The sequence below is a fragment of the Chiloscyllium punctatum genome, chromosome 12 (genome assembly GCF_047496795.1).
Source record: "Chiloscyllium punctatum isolate Juve2018m chromosome 12, sChiPun1.3, whole genome shotgun sequence".
NCBI classification, from domain to species: Eukaryota; Metazoa; Chordata; class Chondrichthyes; order Orectolobiformes; family Hemiscylliidae; genus Chiloscyllium; species Chiloscyllium punctatum.
This window is the reverse complement of record NC_092750.1, coordinates 19,864,368-19,891,431: the sequence shown is the minus strand read 5'-3', so window position 1 is coordinate 19,891,431 and position 27,064 is coordinate 19,864,368. Positions and strand designations below refer to the sequence as shown.

General features: G+C 44.1%; 1 protein-coding gene across 2 annotated transcripts in view; it reads left to right on the top strand.

The window, feature by feature from the left end:
• LOC140483469 (SRSF protein kinase 3) overlaps positions 1 to 27,064 on the top strand; it is a 53,603-nt gene that overhangs the window by 2,766 nt on the left and 23,773 nt on the right. For both annotated transcript variants that reach the window (XM_072581664.1, XM_072581666.1), the window contains exons 2-6: positions 9,565 to 9,677; positions 16,437 to 16,545; positions 18,528 to 18,615; positions 20,282 to 20,369; positions 22,241 to 22,347. In XM_072581664.1, the coding sequence (XP_072437765.1) occupies positions 9,565 to 9,677; positions 16,437 to 16,545; positions 18,528 to 18,615; positions 20,282 to 20,369; positions 22,241 to 22,347 (505 nt within the window). The remainder of the gene's footprint in view (positions 1 to 9,564; positions 9,678 to 16,436; positions 16,546 to 18,527; positions 18,616 to 20,281; positions 20,370 to 22,240; positions 22,348 to 27,064) is intronic.

Genomic DNA, 27,064 nt, shown 5'->3' with positions numbered 1-27,064 from the left:
ACCCTCTGTCTTCCACCTTTGAACGAGTTCTGTATCCAAATGGCTAGTTCTCCCTGTATTCCATGAGATCTAACCTTGCTAATCAGTCTCCCATGGGGAACCTTGTCGAACGCCTTACTGAAGTCCATATAGATCACATCTACTGCTCTTCCCTCATCAATCTTCTTTGTTACTTCTTCAAAAACTCAATCAAGTTTGTGGGACATGATTTCCCACGCACAAAGCCATGTTGACTATCCTGAATTAGTCCTTGCCTTTCCAAATACATATACATCCTGTCCCTCAGGATTCCCTCCAACAACTTGCCCATCACCGCGGTCAGGCTCACCGGTCTAAAGTTCCCTGGCTTGTCTTTACCGCCCTTCTTAAACAGTGGCACAGTCCTGCAGTCCTCTGGCAGCACAGCCCCCAATATCTTTTCCCTTGCTTCTCTTGACAACCTGGGATACATCTCATCTGAGTGGATTCATCCAATTTTAAAGTTAATAGTAACTTTAGCAACTTCACTTTCTATACGTTAATTTATTCTAACATTTCACAGTCCTCCACCTTGATGTCTCCACCTGTATCCTCATTTTCCATTGAGCAAACTGAAGCAAAGTATTCTTAGAGGGCAGTGCCCTTGACTTCTGGGTCTACACACACATTACCACCACAGTCTCGAATTGGCTCTACACTTTCCTTAGTTTTCATTTGCTCTTTATGTAAATAGATGAGGGGATAGAGAGCAAAGTGGGTGATATCACTAAGCGTGGATGATTAAGGAGATAGAATGGCAGATGGGTGAGCTAGATGGTGAGGTGAGGGTGTCTTGCAGGTAAGGTGACACATGGTGAGGGTGTAGGGTGACAGATACTTGGGTGGAGATAGGATAGCAGTCAGAAGGGCATAGGATGCCAAGTTGGTGAGGGATTACTGGTTGCAGGTAAGTAGGTAAATGGGCAGAGTGTGTCAAGCATCAGGGTCAGAGTTCAGGCCAAGGGTTGAGGGGACTCGTTTGACTGCCCAGAATCGTTGACTGTCTGATAGAGGGCCAGGGGATGTGGGGGTGAGTGGGGATGCCAGTGTGGGGTTTTCAGTGTCAGGGGATTGAGTATCAAGGGGGTTGAGTGTTGGGAGGTCTAGGTGTTGTGGGTAAAGTGTGTGGGGGTGGGGGGAGGTGTAGATGGGGGGGGGCGGGAATGTTGAGTGTTTGTAGGTAAGTAGAAAATCACATGTCATGGAAGTCAAGTCTTAGGAAGGAAATCAGGTTTCAAAAGGTATCTCGGGGGTGATTGCAATCGATTGTGGGGGGGAGGTGAGAGGTCAGTGTTATTGTTAGCTGGGAGCCAGAGCAGATTTAAAACCCTCTACCCTTTCCTGGGTGTATATTATGGTGGCAGTCAGAACCTTCCAAGGTTTCTGACTCCAAGTTGCGACATTGGATAAATGGTGGGGGGGCAACAGGAATGAGTGTGCTGACTTTTTCCTGTCTAGTTTCCAGGCGTATAAAAAGCAGAAGCCGTTAAAAGGAAAGAAGATTTGCAGAGCAAGCTGTTTCATGATCCCTTGTTGATCCCAGAGTGTTCAGGCAGTGCACAACATACAGAAACCTGATGCCAAATGTATCTGTCATTGGCCTTCAATCTGTTTCCATCTTTGTCATTGAGATGCTCAATGAGATCACTAAAATGTGCAATATGAGCCTGCTTGATCCAGGATCCAACTTTTCTGTACCTCTGGGGTTATGGTATAGTTACCAGACTGGTAATCCAGAGGAGCTCAAGTCATGTCATGGCAGCTGGGAATTTAAATCAGTTAATTAATTAAATCTGAAAAAAATATATTAATGGTGTCCATGAAATTACCAGATTGTTTGTAAAATCCATTTGGTTCACTCATGTTCTTGGGTGAAGCAAATCTGCCATCCCTCCCAGTCATGCTTCACATATTTATATGGTTTACTGTTAAAATGCCTTTTACAAGCCACTCACCTGTCTGGGATGAGCAATAAATGCTGCCCTTCCTCACGTGCCATGAATGAATATGAACAAAAAAATCTCTCAAGTGTTTGATTATCATTGCTTTTCACACCGTGACCGAGAGATGGAGCAGTTATATTCACAACATTTGGCTCAACTGCCTTGACTATTTTTGCTCAGTTTCGAGCCAGTCAGAGCAGAGTGTTGGGGAGTGGGGTTATAGTTTGTCAATGTGTCGCACTCTATTCCCATCTATTCAATGGCTCCATTGCAACTTTTCTGAGACTGTGATGTAAGCACCTTGCAGCACCCACTGTGGGACTGTCACCTATGAATCAAGCATACATCTGTCTCACTGCCTGCCTTTTGAAATGGTTTCCACTATGATATTCAGGGTTGCTGCAGACTGTGGCCACAGGCAGAAGGAACATTAAAGACTACCTTCAAACTTTATTGAATATCTCACATTTCTACATCTGTCTCTTGCTTTAAGGCCTACCTGTTTTGACAAGCTTTTGGTCATCAATCCTATTATTTGTTTATGTGGATATAAATCTAATTTTTGCTAATGTTACTGATGTGGGTTATAGTTTGTTGCTGAAGACTTGTTTATTTCCGTGCTGTTTTTGCCATTTCCCCTCTGCTGATTGTTTCAGTTTTTTCTCTTCTTGTTGTTTTTCATTTGTGATATGTGTACCTTAAGACATTATACTATTACATTTGAATGACCTGCTTTTCCACTTCAGTGAAGAGGGTGAGGAGAAACAATGCAGACAGATCAAGCTGTTTATATACCTACCAGAGGCATCATTCATCGCCCACCCCTAAATACATATACTGTTGTGCAACGGAGGCTGTCTAACCACAATCATCAACATTTGTAAAAGCTTCTATTTTTCCTTCTCTTTTATTTGTTTATGGAATAGGAGGGTGAGACAATGCTGTTCCTTTAACAAGATTATGCTGTCCTTGGCTTTTTCTTCAGAGATATCGTAAAAGCAGTGGTTCTGAAAAGTCTAGGTGTCAAAGCTTTTAGGGTCAGTTTGATTATATACAGCTTGATTGGGGTGGCACGGTGGTTAGCACTGCTGCCTCACAACACCAGAGACCTGGGTTCAATTCCCGCCTCAGGTGACTCTTTGTGTGGAGTTTGCACATTCTCCCCGTGTCTGCGTGGGTTTGCTCCGGTTTCCTCCCACAATCCAAAGATGTGCAGGTTAGGTGAATTGGCCGTGATAAATTGCCCTTAGTGTTAGGTGAAGGGGTAAATGTAAGGGGGTGGGTTGTGCTTTGGTGGGTCAGTGTGGACTTGTTGGGCCAAAGGGCCTGTTTCCACTCTGTAAGTAATCTAATCTAACAGATACTGCCTCAGAAAAAAGGCTTTCAAATTAAAAAAAACACTAATACAATGAAAGGGGAGTGGCCAGTTCTCCCAGCTCAGCTTTTCTTTGGTTTGGTTTGAGCAGTCCGGCTGTTCACTCAAAGCAGTTGTAAAGCTGCTGATCCAAGAAACAGCTACATAGAAGAAGGTGTTCCATGCAGAATCCCTCAGCCATCTCTCTCTCCTGTAAGACCCTGTGTTTGATTTTCCCTTTTGTGCCAAGGGGTGTTTATGGGGATTGTGGCAGAAATTTGGAACAGCATCGTTAAGTTAGGATAATCTGTTGGGTTTTTGGATAGGTTATATTATTCAGTATTCTGTTCTCTTGCGTTTGTGTTTCGTTCGGTAATCTTGCAAATAAATCCTGCTTTGTTTAAAATTAAGTGTTTGGCCCAGCTCTTGGATTATTCACTGTACACTTGCTTAAAACAACAATAAGAGTTAGGGTCTTGGCTACTTTCTTGAAATGTTTTGAGGGTGTCTGACCTGGTCCATACCAAGGGTTACTCTCGGGTCCAGCATTAATTGTCCACCTCTAATTGATTTTGAAAAGGTGATGAGCAGCCTTCCTGAACCTCTGCAGCCAGTGTTGTGTAGACACAGTCTCAGTCCTGTAAGAAAGATAGTTCCAGGATTTTGACCAGCAATGGCGAAGGAATGGCATTATAGTTCCAAGTCAGGATAGTGTTGAGTTGAAAGGGAAGTTGCATGGATGGTTCCATGCATCTACTGTGCTTCTCCTACTAGCTGGGTTGGTAGGTTCCTTTGAAGGAGGTTTGACAAGTTCCTACAGTGCATCTTGCAAATACCACCCATTGTTGCCACTGTATATTGGTGGTGGAGGAAATGAATGTTTATGATAGTGGATGGCTGCTGGTCAAATGGGTGCCTTTGTCATCTCAACAAGTTAATGGTGTCACCCTTTTGCAATGAAGTTGGAGCTCATACCTCTGACACACTGGACCTCACCTATACAATGGGTTAGACCTCACCCCAACACGAGTCTGGACCTCACCTCAATGACACTAGAGCCCAGCTGGATTAAGAGGCAGAATGATAACAAAAGTTACTATGTCACTGAAGTTTTAAAACATTGCTCTGGCAACATCTGGAGCTATTTGCGATTATAACGAGGCTGCCCTCCCTGGATAAAGCACACCAATTTGAATCACTCTGGGTAGTTTCCTGGGCAGTATTTCACCTGCCAGGCCTCTGAGAAATCGATGGATAATTCCACAGGAAGAATGTTAATGCAATAATTAAATGTATAATACATTCATGTCTAAAACTTGTGCACAGAGTTTGAAGAAGTCATTGGGACTCTAATTTAAAAAAAAGCAAAATACTGCAATGCTGGAATCTGAAACCAAAAGAGAAAATGCTGGAAAATCTCAGCAGGGCTGGCAGCATCTGCAAGGAGAGAAAAGAGCTGACGTTTTGAGTCTAACTGACCCTTTGTCAAAGCTTCTAATTAAAAAAATGATGGTCACCTTTCTTTCCATTGGATGTGAAAAACCTGTATTGAATTGATTAGACCTGGTTTAAAGACAATTTTGACCTTATTTCTCAAAACTGCATGATTCTCCACAAGATGGCAATCTCGTTCAGAGGTCTTTGGGATTTATTTCTTTACACCCAGAAAAAATGAATGAATTAAGCAACTATTCATTTTTCTATTCTTTTCATAATTTCATAAAATTATTTGAGCTATCAAATTACAATCTTATTTGTGACCAAAGCCCTTGATTTTGTCACTGCCTTGTGAGAATTTAGTGTATTTTTGTATTGCAGTCATTACAATGACAGAAACTAAAGCAGTGCAAGGAAGCTCTCTGCTACCAAGTAATGGTAGCTGTTCCTCAAAGGATTCATTGAGAAACTCCTGGCTTTGGCATCACTTCAGAAGGCAAGGTTACCATAGAGATGGATTCATGTTGGCCTGGCCAGCCACCAAGAGTTGAATAGTTTCCATAGCAACAAATTACTCTTGGGAGAAAATAATATTGGTATATTTACCGAGGCTGAAATATATCTTTTGTGGGTGCAGTATTGCTTCAAACTTCGCCAAATGTCCACGTTTATGCTTTCTTTTACATATTGTTTTCTTCCTGAAAAGCTTCTTTCCTCTGTGCATTCTCTTTCTCCATAAAGAACTAGACAAGCATCAGGGCGTATTCTTTATTGCTCATGCAGTCATGGCCAGCTAGGACACTTACCAGTTCAGAACAAGGGTTATACCCAAAACATCTCCGCCTCCTGTTGCTGCCTGGCTTGCTGTGTTCTTCCAGCCTCCTCTTTGTCCATCTCGGACATCTACCGCCGTACAGCATTCTCCAGGAAAGGTAGAAGTTGAGGCGAGGATACTCACCATCACACACCTTCTGCAGGCCAAGTGATTGAAGCTTTCTATATTGTACAATCCCCTGAGAAGAAGGAAGGATGGGCCTGGTGATGCATGGCAATGATGAAAGCCCAGAGAAACAGAAATCTTCCAAAACTGAAATAAATCAACAAAGAGGGGATGGCGCAGAACTATATACTGAAGAAGAGTCAAACTGGACTTGAAAAGTTATATCTGATTCTGTCTGCACACCTGCTGAGTTTCTTCAGCATTCTCATTGTTTCAGATTTCCAGCATCCACAGTATTTGATTTTGTGTAAGATATTAAACAGCATATGAAATGGAATCCAGCACCATTAAACATCAGCACAAGGGCCACAGGTACAATATAACTGGAAGCAATATTTAAGATTGTTGTTTAAAAATTCATTACAGAAAGAATGAACAGTCTGTGAAATTGCTGATGAATGTAGTAAAATTGCATATTAGGATACGGTTGTGATTGGAGGTGGCTTGGAAAAGGGAAGTGCTGTGGGTTTGATTTAATACATGAGCTGAGATTGATTGATTGCTTTTAGCATCTGCATCATTGTGTTCTGGCAATAGTTGCCAATAAACTTCAAGAGCTGAAAATGTGTTGCTGGAAAAGCGCAGCAGGTCAGGCAGCATCCAAGGAGCAGGAGAATCGACGTTTCAGGCATGAGCCCTTTTTCAGGAATGAGGAAAGTGTGTCCAGCAGACTAAGATAAAAGGTAGGGAGGAGGGACTTGGGGGAGGGGCATTGGAAATGCGATAGGTGGAAGGAGGTCAAGGTGAGGGGGATAGGCCGGAGTGGGGTGGGGGCGGAGAGGTCAGGAAGAAGATTGCAGATTAGGAAGGTGGTGCTGAGTTCGAGGGTTTGGACTGAGACAAGGTGGGGGGAGGGGAAATGAGGAAACTGGAGAAATCTGAGTTCATCTCTTGTGGTTGGAGGGTTCCTAGGTGGAAGATGAGACGCTCTTCCTCCAGCCGTCGTGTTGCTATGGTCTGGCGATGGAGGAGTCCAAGGACCGGCATGTCCTTGGTGGAGTGGGAGGGGGAGTTGAAGTGTTGGGCCACGGGGTGGTTGGGTTGGTTGGTCCGGGTGTCCCAGAGGTGTTCTCTGAAACGTTCCTCAAGTAGGCGGCCTGTCTCCCCAATATAGAGGAGGCCACGTCGGGTGCAGCGGGTGCAGTAAATGATGTGTGTGGAGGTGCAGGTGAATTTGTGGCGGATATGGAAGGATCCCTTGGGGCCTTGGAGGGAAGTAAGGGGGGAGGTGTGGGCGCATGTTTTGCATTTCTTGTGGTTGCAAGGGAAGGTGCCGGGAGTGGAAGTTGGGTTGGTGGGAGGGTGTGGACCTGACGAGGGAGTCACGGAGGGAGTAGTCTTTTCGGAACACTGATAGAGGAGGGAGGGAAATATATCCCTGTGGTGGGGTCCGTTTGGAGGTGGCGGAAATGACGACGGATGATGCGATGGTGGGGTGGTAGGTGAGGACCAGTGGGGTTCTGTCCTGGTGGTGATTGGAGGGGTGGGGCTCAAGGACAGAGGAGCGGGAAGTGGAGGAGATGCAGTGGTGAGCATCGTTGATCACGTCTGGGGGGAAATTGCGGTCTTTGAAGAAGGAGGCCATCTGGGTTGTACGGTATTGGAACTGGTCCTCCTGGGATTAGATGCAGCGGAGACGAAGGAATTGGAAATATGGGATGGCGTTTTTACAGGGGGCAGGGTGGGAGGAGGTGTAGTCTAGGTAGCTGTGGGAGTCGGTCGGTTTATAGTAAATGTCCATGTTGATTCGGTCGCCCAAGATAGAAATGGAGAGGTCTAGGAAGGGGAGGGAGGAGTCTGAGACGGTCCAGGTGAATTTGAGGTCGGGGTGAAAGGTGTTGGTAAAGTGGATGAACTGTTCAACCTCCTCGTGGGAGCACGAGGCAGTGCTGATACAGTCATCGATGTAGTGGAGGAAAAGGTGGGGGGGTTGGTGCCAGTGTAGCTGCGGAAGATGGGACTGTTCCACATATCCTACAAAGAGGCAGGCATAGCTGGGGCCCATGCGGGTGCCCATGGCTACTCCTTTGGTTTGGAGGAAGTGGGAGGATTGGAAAGAGAAGTTGTTCAGGGTGAGGACCAGTTCACTCAGTCGAAGGAGGATGTCAGTGGAAGGGTACTAGTTGGTACGGCGGGAAAGGAAGAAGCGGAGGGCTTTGAGTCCTTCGTGATGGGGGATGGAGGTGTACAGGGACTGGATGTCCATGGTGAAGATAAGGCGTTGGGGACCGGGGAAGCGAAGATCATGGCGGAGGTGGAGAGCATGGATGGTGTCCCGAACGTAGGTGGGGAGTTCTTGGACTACGGGGGACAGGACCATGTCGAGGTATGCAGAGATGAGTTCGGTGGGGCAGGAGCAGGCTGAGACAATGGGTCGGCCGGTGCAGTCAGGTTTGTGGATTTTGGGCAGGTGGTAGAAACGGGCTGTGTGGGGTTGTGGGACTATGAGGTTGGAGGCGGTGGATGGGAGATCCCCTGAGGTGATGAGGTTATGGATGGTCTGGGAGATGATGGTTTGGTGGTGGGAGGTGGGGTCATGGTCAAGGGGACAGTAGGAGGAGGTGTCCGCGAGCTGGTGTTTAGCCTCAGCAGTGTAAAGGTCGGTGCGCCAAACCACCACCGCGCCTCCCTTGTCTGCTGGTTTGATGGTGAGGTCGGGGTTGGAACGGAGGGAGTGGAGTGCTGCACGTTCCAAGGGTGAGAGGTTGGAGTGGGTGAGAGGGGTGGACAGGTTGAGGCAGTTAATGTCGCGGCGGCAGTCCATCTTTATATTATTTCAATTTAAACATTTTCATGATTAAGACTACTGTCTCAGAGCATCAGGTCTGGCTTAGCCAATGCTATCCAGGGACATTGGTGGAATATGGATATTAGTCTGTGATGCTGACACAACGAGAGCAGGAGCAGTAGTCAAGACATCAAATTACAATGGGACATTGTGCAATATCTTCAGACAAGAGAGTGAAATTGCCTGGAATGTCCAGTTTTGTGAACCTTTCTGTAAGGTGACCGAAGTGAAACATGAGAAAATGCAAAATGTACTTTTTTTGTACATTACCCGAATGCGTTATTTTATAGCATCACCAGTTTGATGATCTATGGCAAAGGTACTGTATTAAAAATGAATCCTGCTGAGTATATTCTATATTGTAAGACTTTAATTTCCTGCTGTGCTTCCAGACTCCTCTAGTCTGGAATAAAAAACATAAACTGTTAGAACCACTCGGCAGTTGCAGATCGCTGCTGAAAGGGCAAGGAAGCCTCTGTACAAGGTGACCAAGGGCCAATCCTGCATCCTGACAGATTTGGGTTGCTCTAGGTCTACATGAACTCTGGACCTTTGGGCTTGACGCCTACATTCGAGCTCCTGTTACCTGCTAATTCCAGTCAGTGTCATTTAACTGGCCAACATTAGCCTTGGATGAGGCCTGAACTGCTGTGCACCATTTTAATCCTCAGCTCTCAATGAGTCCAGGTATTGGCAAAAAGGAAAAATACTTCAGTTACCTGCAGCGTATAGTGGGGTTGTTGCTCTGATGTGCCCCTGACTCCAAAATAGATGCCAAAAGGATCAGCTCAATATTTCAAGGCACCCTATCAGAATAGCTCTGGGAACTTACCTGTTAATTATTTCCATCATTTTTTTTTTATTATTTCAGAGTTTCGGTGTCTGCAATATTTTGCTTTTTCTGCCATCACCTGGAATGCTATATTGAAGTCATTATAAGAATCCTGCACCAAGCTCCTCCCAGAGAGTATCTTTGTACTTCCTGATGTGATCATCAAAGCATTATCTTTTACTATTATTTCAGGTTTCACAGTAAGAAGCAAGCGATTATTGGAAAATATCATACCAGCCAAGTTCTCAATATGTCAAGGCAGTTGTTAGATGAAGGGCACGAGGATCCAGCAGAATATCACACAGGTCAGTCTCCATGGGTTTCCAACTTAGAGTCTTGGATCATTCTCATATAGGCCATAAAATGCAATTCTGTTAGGCCCATTTCTTTTGTCACAGTGAATGTTATTTTTCTTTAAAATGACATCCATATGACACAGGCATACTTCTGATGCTGATCTGGCTGGCTGTGGCATTGTGGTCATGTCAATAGACTAGCAGCAGAACTGAACACCAGGCTGATGTTCTCGGGTTATGGGTTCAAATCTCACCGTGGCAGGGGAATTCCATTCAGAAGTTAAGCATGGAATTAAAACTTAGTCTAATGTTTATTGTGGGCAGAATCTTACGGAGCAATGGTAATATTTGTGGCACCATCAGATAAGAGGTCAAAAGAGATTTACCAGAATGTTGGTGGGAATGAAGGGGTTGACATATAAGGAGAGGCTGGATAGGTTGGGACTTTTTTCACTGGAGCATAGGAGGTTGAGGGATGGCCTTATAGAGGTTTATAAAATCATGGGATATATAGATAAGGTGTTTTTTTTCCCTAGGGTGGGGAATTTCAAGACTAGGGCGCATATTAGATTACTTACAGTGTGGAAACAGGCCCTTCGGCCCAACAAGTCCACACCGACCCGCCGAAGCGCACTCACCCATACCCCTTCCCCTACACCTAACACTACGGGCAATTTTAGTGTGGCCAATTCACCTGACCTGCACATTTTTGGACTGTGGGAGGAAACCGGAGCACCCGGAGGAAACCCACGCAGACACGGGGAGAATGTGCAAACTCCACACAGTCAGTCGCCTGAGGCGGGAATTGAACCCGGGTCTCTGGCGCTGTGAGGCAGCAGTGCTAACCACTGTGCCACCGTGCCGCCCACAAGGTGAGAGGTGAAAGCTTTAAAAGAGGCATGAGGGACAACTTTTTTTAAACAGAGATTGGTTTGTATTGTAGAATAAACTTCCAGAGGAATTTGTGGATGTGGGTACAGTTACAACGTTTAAAAGGTACCAGTTAAGTACATGAGTAGGGAGTGTAAGCGCAGGCAGGTGGGACTAGTTTATTTTGCTAACCTGGTTGGCATGGACACGTTTGTCTAAAGGCTCTGTTTCTGTGCTATATGACTCTATCAGAACAGAATAGTAATTTATTGCTACTTGTATTTTTACAAAAACAACAGTGAAATGTTTTTAAGTTGCCATACTCAAGAAGAATTTTAATAACAGAAATTATATACATCAAAACCCTGAGCGGCAAGATAGTTCCTTGATAGACAGTGGTGAGTTGTCAATTAAGGGGAATTTTAACTTGTTAAATATTTTATTCATGGTCCAACTGACCTCATTGATATGCAGCTTAGATGCAGGGTGGACGTTTCTATTCCCAGTAGTCCTGGGCTCAGTGGTATAAAGAGCAGATAATCAGGGGGGTTTTGGTGGGCCTTCCACTGTCAGTTTGGTGGAAGATGGAGGAGAATATCTCCAACATACACATTGTTGTAGGACCAAGGGACATGACCTAGGGCACAGAGAGAGGCCAGCACCCTGCCCTCACATCCTGATTTCCCTGTCCCTCTTTCCCCGGTATCAGGAAACGTCCCTCCCCACCGAGCCCCCAACACCCCCCACCCCTTAAAACACTTTTCACATGTGATGGGATCTGGGCAGTGGTGTCTCAGCTACTCCAGGTAAGTGAGCCATCCTGGAACTAAACACAGAGAATGCTAGAGTAACTCAGCAGGTCTGGAAGCATGTGTGGACAGAAACATAGAGAGAGCCCAGTATCACTGGTCTTCAGAACCTGGACATACCGGGCTAGAAACATTAACCTGTTTCTCTTTGCACAGATACTGTCAGACCTGCTGAGTTTCTCTGGCATTCCCTGTGTTTGTTTCAGATTTCCAGCGTCTATAGTAATTTCCTTTAGTTAAGGAACACCCTGACTTCATAAATCCAATAGAAAACCTATTGGTTGCCAGTCGTCTACTTGAATGATAATTGATTCTGGGTACTTTCTGAACAAGGTTTCTCTCTATTACATCTTCAAGCTTTTGGATGTATTCCAAAAATGGGAAAATCTCAACCACTGTGTCAGTCACAATTAATCTGCCTATGGCTGCGCCATTTGCAACAAGACAGACATCTCACATTCATTAGTTTTAAGTGAATTTAAACTAAGTATTAGGGATGAAGTTAAAACAGAAACACAACAGGTTTGACTGTTCCCCAAAGTTTACTGTTACATTGTTAATCATCATTATTACAATTCTATCAGCAACACATCGGGGTTTTGCAGTTGCAAGGAGAGATTGAAGAGATTGGTGGTGTTTTCCTTGGAAGAGAGAAGGCTGAGGGTTGACATGTTTGAGGTACACAAAATTGTGAGGGATAGAGATTGATTAGACGGGAGGAATCTCTTTGGCAGAGAGTTCAAAAACCAGGGGTTATAGATTCAAGCTAAATAACAGAAGGATTAGAAGGGCCATGAGGAAAAACCTTTTTTTACACAGAGGATGGTGGGTATCTGGAATTCACTGTTTGAGTTGGTACTGGAGTAGACAGGCAAGAGGCTGGAAGAACACAGCAAGCCAGGAAGCATCAGAAGGTGCAGAAGTCAATGTTTTGAATGTAATCCTTCTTCAGGACTGGGGGTGGGTGTAGGGGGAACTGCAGATAAAGGGGCTGGTGGGGGCAGGGTGGTGAAGAGGAGACAGGTAGAGGGTATTGGTTGGCAATTGGGAGGAATTAATCCGGTAGGTAGCGGGGGGGGGGGGAGTGGAAGAGAGGGTGAGGGGCTGGGAAGAGAGTCAGGGGATGGGGAGGGAGGTTATTTAAAATTGGGGAACTCAATGGTGAGTCCTCCGAGCTGTAGGCTGCCCAGGCAGAGGACGAGATGTTGTTCCTCCAATTTGTGGTTTGGTTCATTGTGGCAATGGAGGAGCCAAGGATGTTCAAATCGGAAAAGGAGTGGGAAGGGGAATTAAAATGGGCAGTGATTGGGAGGTCAGGTCAGCCCTGTGGGCCTGGCTGAGATGCTGGGTGAACCATTCCCTATGTTTACATTTGGTCTTCTGATATAGAGAAAACCACATCGGTAGCATCTGATGCAGTAAACTTAGTTGGAAGGGAGGCAGGTGAACGTCTGTCAGCTAAGGTTGGAAGAGAGGCAGGTCAGCTCTGTCTACGTCTGAGATGGTAGCGGAGGCAGAGACACTAAACTCTTTTAAAAAGTCCCTGGACCTGCATCTTAAGAGCTGTAAGCTGCAGGGTTATGGCCTGTGTGGAGGAATGAGAGATTAGAAAGGACCTCTGGATGTGTTTGGGTTGGCATGGACAAGGTGGGTTGTTTGCCCCCTTTCTGCCCTGTATCATTTCAATGGTTTTATTTATTTCATAGAACTGCTTGCAGAAAATACTAAAAGCAGACTAAGAAGAGTTGACATTTACGGCCTTACTTCACCTTCCATTACTTATTAACTCCAACTTCATTCCAGAACTGAATTTATACTTTGGTAAACACATAATAAATGAACAATATTCAATCTTACAAAGTATTTTCTGAAAGCCAGGAGTGTTTGTTTGGAACTTTGCTAATCATTAAAGGACCGAGGAAATCTGAGCTCTAAGTTGTTTGAGTGATTAAGCAAAAAAGCCACACACCTCACAGAAATGGAACAGAAAGAGATGCAGTTAGATTGAATATAGAAAGAACATTTCTCTGGACTTTGATTAACGATAAAATGATGGTGTTGTGGAGTAGATGGGATTTTGTTTTGCTGGATTTGGAAATATGTTACACTGTATGAAATTTAGATAGCTCGTTTTATTTTATTTGGCTTTTCTTTTCTTGTGTATTTTACCTTCAAGATCAAATATGTAGCCTGGTATGTTTACATTTCAGTGAAATTTTTCTTAAAACTATCTATCAAGCCAGATTTCATTCTGCGATCAATAGTAACATCAGCCGGGATCATCACAATGTTGTCTCCTAAGTATGCACACAATGTGTGTCTGCATCAAAAAGGGCCTGTCACCAGCATTGAGTCATTGAGACATTTGCACGGAAACAGACTGTACTGATTGGAAAGAAAACCAAGTGGATCTCATTGACTATTAGATCTTTGATTGGGGTTGTTAACCTAGACCAATCAGGGAGCCCTGGCTGACTGATATGAACACAAAATTCAGAGAGTCTTCACATTCTAGGGTCTAGCTCTGAGCTGGCTGGTCAGAGTCCATCTACTGTACACATGTGAATAAAGGGTGACTTGGTGACGGGATACCAGCCTCTGTGCAGTTCTTTCACATTGGTCCAATTTGATTAGATTAGATTACTTACAGTGTGCAAACAGGCCCTTCGGCCCAACAAGTCCACACCGCCCCGCCGAAGCGCAACCCACCCATACCCCTACATCTACCCCTTACCTAACACTATGGGCAATTTGGCATAGCCAATTCACCTGACCTGCACATCTTTTGAACTGTGGGAGGAAACTGGAGCACCCGGAGGAAACCCACGCAGACACGGGGAGAATGTGCAAACTCCACACAGTCAGTCGCCTGAGGCGGGAATTGAACCCGGGTCTCTGGCGCTGTGAGGCAGCAGTGCTAACCACTGTGCCACCGTGCCGCCCACAACTTCTCCATGCTGACCAAGTTTTTCAAGCTAAACTAGTCCCTACTGCCTGTATTTGGTCCATATCTCTCTAAACCTTTCATATTCATGTACCTGTCCATTTGTAATTTCAATATTGCAACTGTATATGCATCCACCATTTCCTCCAGTAGTGCATTCCACATATGAACCACTCTCTATGTGAAAAAGCTGCTCCTCAGGTCCCTTTTAAATATTTGTCCTCTTACCTTAAACCTACACCCTCTAGTTTTGAGCTCCTACTCTACCCTAGGGAAAAGACCTTTGCTATTCACCTTATCCATGCCCCATGATTTTTTAAACTCTATGAGGTCACCCCTCAACGTCCTACACTCCAGTGAACTAATTTCTAGCCCCTCCTTATAATTCAAACCCTTTAGTCCTGACAACACCTTTGTAAATCTTTCCTGCACCTTCTCCAATTTATTATATACTTCTTATGGCAACCCTCCACCATCTATACTCAGTAGCATTAGTGTATACTATTTATAGGATATACTTCAGAAATTCACCAATAATCCTCAGATAGCACCTTTCAAACCCATGACCACTTTCATCTAGAAGGACAAGGGCAGCATATACATGGGAACACTATCACTTTCAAGTTCCCCTCCAAGCCATTCTGGCTTTGAAATATATCATGTTCCTTCACTGTCACTGGGTGAAAATCCTGAAATTCCCTCCCTCAGGGCATTGCGGGTCAATCCACAGCAGGTAGACTGTAGCTGTTCAAGAAGGCAGCTCACTATCACCTTCTCAATGGCAACTAGGGATAGGCAGTAAATGCTGGCCCAGCCAGCAACACCCACATCCCACAAACGAGTTTTAAAAGTCCATTAGATTTAAGTTGAAAGTGCAGTTGGGTTTATCAAACCATAAATAAAGCTTGCTAATAAAGCTTGATCTTGCTGGAAGCAATAGAGGAAGACACAGAGATGAATATCTGACAAGGAAAAGAAAAATTCATGTATCAGTGGTTGCTTTCAAAATCGCACATTTTCCCACCATTTTTATTGAAGTTGACCAAGTTTGATCCTCACTAATCTGATTCTCTAGCAGACAGTTTCCTGGTTTCTCATCCTGTCTTCACTTTTCACTCTGGTGATCTTTAATTTTCTCATGCTTAAAGGGATCATTAATTATTTGAAAGTTTGTTTTCACTGCTGCCATTGCTAAAGTCTTCCATGCTTTCCAGAGTTGTTTACGAATTGCTAAGGTCTACAGGGTACGTTGTGGCAAATAGTGAAGAATGGTCTTGATTTCAAGGATACTGTACCAATCACTTGTTCCCAAAGAGGTACACAGCAACATGCATCCCCCTTGGTCTACAATACAATGGGCAGAGGCAACACAAAGACAGACCCATTTCCATAAGCACCAGGAGGAGGAAAAGAGAGTTCTCAGTTGTAGGTGATGACCAGCCAGGGTGTTCAAAGAACATTTCTCTAACCTCAACCATCAACGAATGTGTCAGGAATCTCCACTTCATTAATGTTACTGAAATCTGCCACTGGTTGCAGTCACATGCAGTAGATCCTGCCAGTGCCCACTGATCATGGAGTGAGTGTACTTTTGCTGATCAAGCTGGCCATATTTTCCAGAAGGCATTGGCTCCTTGATTGTTGTTGGTCTCATGTACTCTTGACTTACAGCACTTAATGAAGGTTATCACTAGCATAAATTAATAGCTCTTTTCAAGTTTGCTACGCACTGTCTGATAATTTATATACGTATTCAGTTTGATTTGCGGCTTTGTTTATGAAAACGAATTTTCAACCATGTACATTTCAATTTGGAAACAAACGCATAACTGCTACTGAAGTATTTCCTAGAAGGTCTGATGGATTAGACATTCCATAAATAAGTCATTTTGAAATGTATATAACTGTTTAAATTAAAACAACTGTATGGGAAACCACATTTAACTCCATTGTAATATCCTGCTCCCTTCCCTGCAGTACATGATTAAACCTTAACAACAAATGAGATGAAACAATCTCGATTTCAGTGCATGAACTATCAATTGAAGCAAATGCATTTGTGCGAGGGAGAGATCCACAACTGCTGGTTACTGTCATATTACTCCTTGACAAGTACTGAGCTAAAGCTGAGATTTATCTTTACAGGAGGTTACCATCCAGTGAAATTAGGGGATATCTTTAATGGAAGGTATCAAGTGGTGAGAAAGCTAGGCTGGGGCTATTATTCAACAGTGTGGCTTTGCCAGGATCTGCTGTAAGTAATCAATCTTATTCACATTGACTTTATTAAAGAATTGTTAAGGCCTGAAATTTATTGTTAAATTATGAAACCAAGATTAATGATTGTAGATGGACAGTATGGTCCTGCTTTTCACAGGAGATGAATTCCTGGGAAATACCACATATTACTGAATGATCTGCAGTATCTATCGTGCACACGTTTTCTCCCAGAAAGCCATGGGTGGTGTGAATGTTGGAATTGCAGTGGGAAAAATAATACACAATAAATAGCAAGTGGATCAACAAATTCACAAAATGTTCGCAATTCTCTTCTCGCAAATAGAGGGAGTTTACTGTGTCACAAAGGTTAAAACAACAGAGATGAAATAAATTAGAAAATTGTGATTTGATTTCGTCAAGTGTTGAGGCTTTAAAATTGTGGGCGCCCAATGAAAGGGATGACTGTGAAATGAGTGATAGCAAATTGGTAACACATTTTATGTCTTTCGCAATTTTCATTTCCAGTGATGTCAATATGGCTGTCGCCAATGAGGCTAACTTTATTGCCTACCCTGACATGCCCTTGAGAAAGTTGATTTAGGCCATCATTTTAAATAAAGGCACTCCAGCAATGCTTTTCCAGGATTTTGTCCTAGCAGTGAGGTAGAACTTACAGTACACATCAAATTCAGGATAGTGTGAGATTTGAAAATTCTATGAAATTTGGAGGGCAATTATAGGTGGTAGTTTTCTCATGTATCTGCTGCCCTTGGCCTTTTATGTAGTGGTAGTTATGGGTTTGGTGGAGCTACCAAACTAGTAATGATGAGTTGTTGTAGTGAATTCCTTTCGTGAATTATACATACTGAAGTCACACTGTGCCACTGGATGATTGCTTAAACCAGGTCCCAGAGGGAAAGAACAGTAACACCTCAAAATTTATGTACTGCTCATTGTGAAGCTCCAGCTTGAATGGATTTGACAATTAACTCCCGCTTTACAGTATTGCCTCAAGCAAAAATCTATTCCTACGCTTCTTTCAGTCATTCCTTTATGGGAGGTGATGGCATAGTGGTAATGTCATTGGATTAGAAACCCAGGTTAATGTTCTGGGGACATAGATTTGAATCCCACCCTTGCTGATGGTAAAATTTGAATCCAATAAAATCTGAAACAGAGAGATGACTTAATAGTGATCATATAGCCACTGTCCATTGTCATACAAACCAATTTTGGTCACTAAATTCCTTTACGGACAAAGATCTGCCATCCTTACCTGGTCTGGCCTTAACACCAGAAACACAGAAATGTGGTTAACACTTAACTGTACTCTGGTTAGTTAAGGAGGGGCATTTAATACTGGCCTCGTCAGTAGATGAGTTGGGGGATCTTGTACACAGGGGTAGGGTCGCTGCCTCTAGGCCAAAAGATCCTGGCTCTGGTCCCATATGCTTCAGACATGTTGTAGCGTGTCTGAACAGGTTGATTATAAAGATACAATTACCCTACTCGGGACCTACCTCTAGGTTAGAATTAGAATTAGAATTAGGTTTATTGTCACGTATACTCAAGTACAAAGAACAGGAATACAGTGAAATATGTACAATGTCGCCATACAAGGTGGCATCTTAGAAACAAATCTGAGGTACTAAAGTAGATTAGGTACAAAAATAGAGACATAAAGAGGAAAGCGAAAAGTTCTACATTATAGTTCCTCATAGTATAAATTAGGAAGATAAAGAAATAAAGTTAAAAGATAAACATTACACTACCTTCTATAGCCTGCAGTCTTCCCACACGTGGTCTCACTCTCCCTGCACAGCTGGGCTTGACGTCCATGATAGGCTGACCAGTCCAAGCCTGATGTTCTCCAGTCCACGTAGTGTAAAGGGACAAACTACTTCATCACACGATGAATAGCTTAAACATTTGCGAAGGACGATTTTTGTATTGATGCTACATGTATGCAAGATGCATTGTCAAAAAACACTAATGCAATTTTGTTTAATTTAACAGAAAAAATAAATTTGTGGCAGTAAAAGTGGCCAAGAGTGCGAGGGGGTTTTCAGAGGCAGCTCAGGATGAGATCAGGCTTCTGAAATGTGTGAGTAACCTCTTACAGAAGTGTTACAGCAAACAGAAAGATGGATGTGGCATCAAACCCTCATCCAAAGACTGGAGCCACGTCATTGGAATGCTGCCTTATGGATATTAAACAGAGACACACTTGCCCCTCTCAGATATACACGCAAGATCCCACAGCAGTATTTGAAGAAGAGGGGAATTTTTCCCCAGTGTCTTGATAAAAATTTATTCCTCAATCAATATTACTAAAATAGAATGCCTGGCCATTATCTCATTGCTGCTTCTGAGATTCTTACTATGTGAAAATTGGCAGTTGTATATTTTTCACTAAAACAGTAACTACACTTTAAATGCCCATCATTAAAAATGATTTGAGATATTTTTAGGTCATGACAAACACTATCTAAATACGAGAGCTTTTTCTCATTAAGTGAGGGAACTAGGTGCCTCAATGCAGCTCACTGGCTGGAAAATCTGTTATCATTCCTCCTCAGCCATATCGTAGGTTGGAGTCTGGGCTCTGGGAAATAACACAAAAGGAGAGGCCTTGCAAAATCAGTGAGACCCAGACAGTAGTTCAGAGCGTCTCCTCTTCCCAATTTCACAAAACTAAAAATTAAGAATTTGCTGTGCCATGATTTTGAACAACCCCTAGCATAACAACACATGAAATAGGAGCAGGAGTAGGCCATTTGTTATTTCAAAACTCTCGTTTTAACAATTTTCAGTGATCTAGTCTCTCCAAATCGCTCAGGTAAAGAAGAAATTCCTTGCATTTCAGTTTTAAATGAGTGCCTCTTACTCTATAACTATGTCCCCTAGTTCGAGACTCATGGAAACATTGACCCTATCAAATCCCTTCAAAATGTTTACTGAAAACAACAAATGCTGGAGATCACAGCTGGACAGTTAGCATACATGGAGAGAGCAAGCTAATGCTTTGAATCTTGATGACTCTTCACAGAACTGAAGCGAAGTGTGGAGAGGATAGCATTTATGCTATAGTTTGGGGGGTGGTGGGGTTTTAGGGGCAGTGGGTGTAGGGTGCTAGTGGAGAAAAGATGTTGCTAGTTCAGATTAAGAATGTGAAAATGGCAGAACAATGATGTGTCTAACTGCCAGATTTGAAAGAGCAGACAGTCCCATTGGGTGGCGGAAGGGGAAAGAGGACATGGTGACAGAGAATGTAACAAGCTAAAAGAAAAGGGAAAAAATGATTCTAAACTTGAAGATGTTGAAAACAGTATAGGAACATAATATAAGGCCGGGAGGCAGTAATTGTTGTAATAATTTCAGTAATGTTACAAAAAATACCACAAAATCATGTAACTGTTCATCATAAATTCTTGCAGGAACGGCTAAAGCTGGACAGTGGTGTACCAAATTTAAACTTTCCTACATATTCCAGTTTACTTCCCAAAGGATGTCTTGTGTCTTTCCATTTTCCCACTCACATCAAGGCATTTATAGGAACACCCTCCCAACATGACGTGCCAATATTGCAAACAATCAAATTATCGTAAAAATAAAATAAAAACAGAAAGTGCTGGAGAAACTCAACCATTCTAGCAGCATCTGTGGAAAGAAATATGGAGTGAAGCAACATATTCTTACTTTAATGATGAATGATTTTACTGATTTAGCATTCTATCAAGTTCGTCTTAAAAAGTTATTTCTTTTCTCAGGTGAGATGGAAATGCTCAAAGGACCCAGGCAAAGAGCGAATTGTCCAGCTACTGGATGATTTTATAATAGTTGGTTCGAATGGTGTTCGTATCCTTTCAGTCTACTTGTTTTAAATATAACATACAACAAGCAGCTTATAGTTAATGTGCTGCAAAGGGTTTACTTCTTCTGCCAGAATAAGGAGTACCTGTATTTAGTAACACAATACAGTGAGTTCCTAATTCCTCGTTTTGTCAACCATAGCCCAGATATTCAAAGAAAGAAAGAGAAATATTAACAGGAAGTTCTTGTGACTTTCTTTGCAAACATTTATTGAATAACAGTCCGGAATTCCAGAAACAGTCTTTTGATTACCTTTGGTTGAAAGGGTCCATGATTATCGGATAGATTCATATAGTTATAGAGTCAAGAGTGTAGTGCTGGAAAAGCACAACAGGTCAGGCAGCAGGAAGGGCTCATGTCAATTCTCCTGCTCCTTGGATGCTGCCTGACCTGCTGTGCTTTTCCAGCACCACGCTCTCGACACTAATCTCCAGCATCTGCAGTCCGCACTTTCACCTCATAGAGTTATAGGGTCATGCAGCATGGAAACAGACCCATCAGTCCAAATAGTCCATGCTGAACATAATTCCAAACTAACTAGACCTACCTGTTTGCTCCTCGCCTATACCCCTTCAAACCTTTCCTACTCACGTACCTATCCAAATATCTTTTAAATGCTGTAATTGTACCCACATCCACCACTTCTTCAGGCATGTCATTCTACACAAGTACCACATTCTGTATTTAAAAATCGCCCCACATTTTTTTTAATCTCTTTCCTCTCATGTTAAAATGTGTCCCCTAGTCTTGAAATCCCCCATCTTAGGGAAAAGACAACTACCATTAACTCTATCTATATCCCTCATTATCTTACAAACTTCTAACAGACTGTCTCTCAACCTCCCACACTCCAATGAAATAGATGTTTGTGAGTGAGCTGAGGAGAGTACTATTAGCATGTTTACATTAATAAGTGAATAAAGGAAGATATTGTTTGAGATCACAAGATCTTTATGAATTAGCTCAGTGTAAAAGACAATTATGAAAGTAGATTTCTTCAATGAATGGACTTTGGGTGAGGAATTTTGAGGATGAGGATATTTATGTATGTAGTAGTAAGTATAAATTTGAAAGTGTCAGAATCAGATCTATTTCAATAATTCAGTAATCTCTGGTTTTGGCAATGTTTTACAGATTCAGCTCTTAAGCTACTAGTTTTTAAAAATTGTATGTTCTTGTCCCATATTGGGAATTTAAGTTCAGAAACTAAATTGATGCTTCCACAAGAGTACTGAAGGGTATGTTCAACAGAGGCCTTAACTGTTCAGATGGATATTAGTGAAGAGCACTATATGGAGAGGAGCATGGAGTGTTCTGTTGTTTGTTCCTGTCTCAAAAATGTAAGCAGATTAATTGACTATCCATCTCACTATAGTCTGTAGAATCATCCTGGGTTCAAAATATCCACTGGGATTAGTTGGCCAATAGCAATCACTGCACTTGGAAGCAGTCCTTTGTATTTTTAATGAAGTCTGGCATTTATTGCCTATCCCCCAATTGGCCCTTGAACACATTGGCTTTGTAGACCATTTTGAAGGGTATTAAGAGCCAACCACATTGCTGTAGCTCTGGAGTCACAAGTAGGCCAAACCAGGTAAGGATGGCAGATTTCCATTCCAGAAGGTCATTAATGAGTTTTACAACAATTGAAAATGGTTATAGGGTTGCTATGAGATTAACTTTGAATGTGAATGTAATTGTGTGTATGAGATTAGCTTTCTATATGAAATGTTTAGAGAAATTTGGAAACTGAGGCATTACAGAAGTATAAACCTTTGTTATTTCTTCACACCGTCACTCCCAACTGAACAGGAGTGACTTAAGCATTTCATGACAATCCTTCACTCTGCCCTCAGATGTGTGCCTGGTTCTTGAACTGCTCGGAGATCACCTTCATCGATGGATTCTCAAGTCAAAGCTGCAGGGGCTGCCCATGACTTGTGTCAAAAAGATTATCCAACAGGTCAGGCTGCTCCAGGGAGAGAGGGAGAGAGAGAGACTTGCTTAATGCCTGATTTTGGTCCTGAAATAGGCAATGCAAATTTAGTACTTGTCCCAACTGATGCCTGAATTTGGACCTTAGATGTTGTGAACGTTTTAGGGATGCTCTGCCTGTGCCAGGTGTGTCTCCATTTTGAGACGCTGAATGTCAGACCACTTGCCTCGCCAGTAGCTGGAAGGGGGTGGGTGGAGAATGGAGCGGCTAAGGAGTAGGAGCAGGAAGGATGCATCGGCGGTTGGGAATCTTGCACAACCAGGAAGCATTCATGCATCTGTTGATGCAACAGGAAAGATTTTGGAGAAAAGAGTACCTCTTGTTGAAGAGAACACTGTTCACATCACAGTGACCCCTGAAGCATCTGGAGTCGAACAGACCTGCTCTCACTCTCTCTGTCTGTCTCTCTCTCTGACCACAAACACACACACACTCACTCACTTTAAATTCTGGGCCCAAGACCTGGAATAGCCTTGAACCTACAACACCCTGCCTGCCTTAACAGGCACCTGATCGAGTTTTATAACATGGACACAGCCGTATTTTTCAATTCCATCAGGAATAACATTCCTGATGAAGAGCCTACACTTGCAACGTCGACTCTCTTGCTCCTCAGATGCTGCCTGACTGGCTGTGCTTTTCCAGCACCACACGTTTTGACAATGCTATATTTATTGCCTATCACCAGTTGCTCTTATCCTGATAGAAATCATAAATGAATCAGTTGACTTTTTGAACAATCTAGCATCTATCTTGATTTATTTTGCTTGTTCTGAAATTATGAGTTAAATTGCCCTTGATGACGTGTGAGCTGAACATATGACCTTTAGATTGCCACTGACCAGCAATCAGTTTTGACCAATGATATTATTTCAAGCAAGAGAAACCATTTTTCCCAGTATCTTGACCAGCTTTCCTCCCTCAGAAAGAGGATGCAATCCTATAAGGAACCATGTGATGTGGGCTATGGTGGGATTTGTGACAGAAGTAGATGGAAGATCTAGCCATCTTGAGATCAGGAGTGTCTTGCTCCGTGATTTATATTTTTCACAGGTAGCGTACACCCCACACCAGATCCCAGTTCCCAGCCCTGCCGGGTTTTCACCATCCCCCCAGACCTCCTCCTCACTGAGGACAAACGATCAGTCCTCAGCAAAGGACTCACGTTCATCCCCCTCCGTCCACGCATCAATGAATTTAATAGACGCCGTGATGTCGAACAATTCTTCCGTCGCCTCCGCCTCCGAGCTTACTTTCACAATCAGGACTCCCGCCCACCTTCTGAGGACCCCTTCGCCCACCTCCAACACACTGCATCCAGCTGGACACCCCGCGCTGGCCTATTACCTGCCCTCGACCTCTTCATTTCCAACTGCCGCTGGGACGTTAACCGATTCAACCTGTCTACCTCCCTCCCCCACTCCAACCTCTCACCCTCACAACGCGCAGCCCTCCAATCCCTCTGTTCCAATCCCAACCTCACCATCAGCCAGCGGATAAAGGGGGCGCAGTGGTAGTCTGGCGCACTGACCTCTACACTGCTGAAGCCAAATGTCAACTCGAGGACACCTCTTCCTACTGCCCCCTCGACCATGACCCCACCCCCAATCACCAAACCATCATCTCCCAGACCAGACAGAACCTCATCAACTCAGGAGATCTCCAACCCACAGCTTCCAACCTCATAGTCCGGGAACCCCACACTGCCTGGTTCTACCTCCTTCCCAAGATCCACAAGCCTGACCACCCTGGCCGACCCATTGTCTCAGCATGCTCCTGCCCCACTGAATTCATCTCTACATACCTTGACACTGTCCTATCCCCCCTAGTCCAGGAACTCCCCATATACATTCGAGACACCACCCACGCCTTCCACCTCCTCCAAGACTTCCGTTTCCCTGGCCCCCAACGCCTCATCTTCACCATGGATATCCAATCCCTCTACACCTCCATCCGCCATGACCAGGGCCTCCAAGCCCTCCGTTTTTTCCTCTCCAGACGTCCCCAACAGTACCCTTCCACCGACACTCTCATTCGTTTGGCCAAACTGGTCCTCACCCTTAACAATTTCTCCTTTGAATCCTCCCACTTCCTCCAGACCAAAGGGGTAGCCATGGGCACACATATGGGCCCCAGCTATGCCTGTCTCTTTGTTGGCTACGTAGAGCAGTTGATTTTCCGTAATTACACTGGCACCACTCCCCACCTCTTCCTCTGCTACATTGATGACTGCATTGGCGCCACCTCGTGCTCCCGCGAGGAGGTTGAACAATTCATCAACTTCACCAACACATTCCACCCTGACCTTAAATTTACCTGGACCATCTCTGACACCTCCCTCCCCTTCCTGGACCTCTCCATCTCCATTAATGACGACCGACTTGACACTGACATATTTTACAAACCCACCGACTCCCACAGCTACCTGGATTACACCTCTTCCCACCCTACCTCTTGCAAAAATGCCATCCCGTATTCCCAATTCCTCCGCCTCCGCCGGATCTGCTCCCAGGAGGACCAGTTCCACCACAGAACACACCAGATGGCCTCCTTCTTTAGAGACCGCAATTTCCCTTCCCACGTGGTTAAAGATGCCCTCCAACGCATCTCGTCTACATCCCGCACCTCCGCCCTCAGACCCCACCCCTCCAACTATAACAAGGACAGAACGCCCCTGGTGCTCACCTTCCACCCTACCAACCTTCGCATAAACCAAATCATCCGCTGACATATCCGCCACCTCCAAACAGACCCCACTACCAGGGATATATTTCCCTCCCCACCCCTTTCCGCCTTCCACAAAGACTGTTCCCTCCGCGACTACCTGGTCAGGTCCACGCCCCCAAACAACCCACCCTCCAATCCTGGCACATTCCCCTGCCACCGCAGGAAGTGTAAAACCTGCGCCCACACCTCCTCCCTCACCTCTATCCAAGGCCCTAAAGGAGCCTTCCACATCCATCAAAGTTTTACTTGCACATCCACTAATATCATTTATTGTATCCGTTGCTCCCGATGTGGTCTCCCCTACATTGGGGAGACTGGATGCCTCCTAGCAGAGTGCTTTAGGGAACATCTCTGGGACACCCGCACCAATCAACCACACCGCCCCATGGCCCAACATTTCAACTCCCCCTCCCACTCTGCCGAGGACATGGAGGTCCTGGGCCTCCTTCACCATCGTTCCCTCAACACCAGACGCCTAGAGGAAGAACGCCTCATCTTCTGCCTCGGAACACTTCAACCCCAGGGCATCAATGTGGACTTCAACAGTTTCCTCATTTCTCCTTCCCCCATCTCACCCTAGTTCTAAACTTCCAGCTCAGTAACTGTCCCCATAACTTGTCCGGACTTGTCCTACCTGCCTATCTTCTTTTCCACCTATCCACTCCACCCTCTCTTCCTTGACCTATCACCTTCATCCCCTCCCCCACTCACCCATTGTACTCTATGCTACTCTCTCCCCACCCCCACCCTCCTCTAGCTTATCTCTCCATGCTTCAGGCTCTCTGCCTTTATTCCTGATGAAGGGCTTTTGCCCGAAACATCGATTTCGAAGCTACTTGGATGCTGCCTGAACTGCTGTGCTCTTCCAGCACCACTAATCTAGTAACAAATTTCTTGCAAGGCAGCAGGAAACTGCCAGCTATGAGGAATTATTGACTGTTTAACATCTTATTAACAATCCAACTCACCTCATTCACAAGCTCTCCATCTTAACAAACCTACCAAATGCGTTCGACATTGAGAAAACCCAACATGGAAACTAGAACAGGTCTCTACTGAACCTAGCTCACCACTTGCTCCAACTGACCTCCATGTTGGACACTGGATGCCAACACCTCAGGGAATGCTGTATGGAAATTTGTCACAAGCACTCCACATCTGGGAACCCTGGCATTACAGGAAGATTTTGCTCTTCAATGCTGCGCTTCAGGTTGCATCAGTAACTACCACTGTAATGCTGCAGTGGAGACACTGTGTGAGAGTGTCAGAACTGGCCTGGGAAAGGCACGTGGTAAAATGAGACTGGGATAGGATGGAAGGGGACAGGATAGGTAGTTAATAAAGTGGGTTTGGCAAGCTGAGGTAAGAAAATTCCTCCCCACAGTCCAGAGATGTGCAGGTCAGGTGAATTGGTCATGCTAAATTGCCCATAGTGTTAGGTACATTTGTCAGAGGGAAATGGTTCTGCATAGGTTACTCTTCGGAGGGTTGGTGTGGACTGGTTGGGCCAAAGGGCCTGATTCCATACTGTAGGGAATCTAAAAACTTACTATGTCTCACAGAAATCCCGCCAAAAAACCCGATGTAATCCAGATTTAGCCAAAATGGGTAAGATTCAACCCAGATTAGCTAGTCATTTACCATTTGTTCTGTGCAATTATTTTGATACATTTTCTCATCAAACAACAAAACCACACTTCAAAAGTAATTTATTAGTGGTGAATTGCATCGGGACAATCTGAGGAGTTGGTAATCAGTAAGGAAATCAGAAAAGGAAGGAAAGTGGACTTGAGGATTATCAGACAAAAACCAAAGGAGATGCGGATGGTGGAAATCAGAAACAAAAATAGAAATTGCTGGAAAAGCTTAGCAGGTCTGGAAGCATCTGTGGAAAAAAAAACAGAGTTAACGTTTCAGGTTCAGTGACTCTTTCTCAGAACTTTGGTAGCTAGGAAAA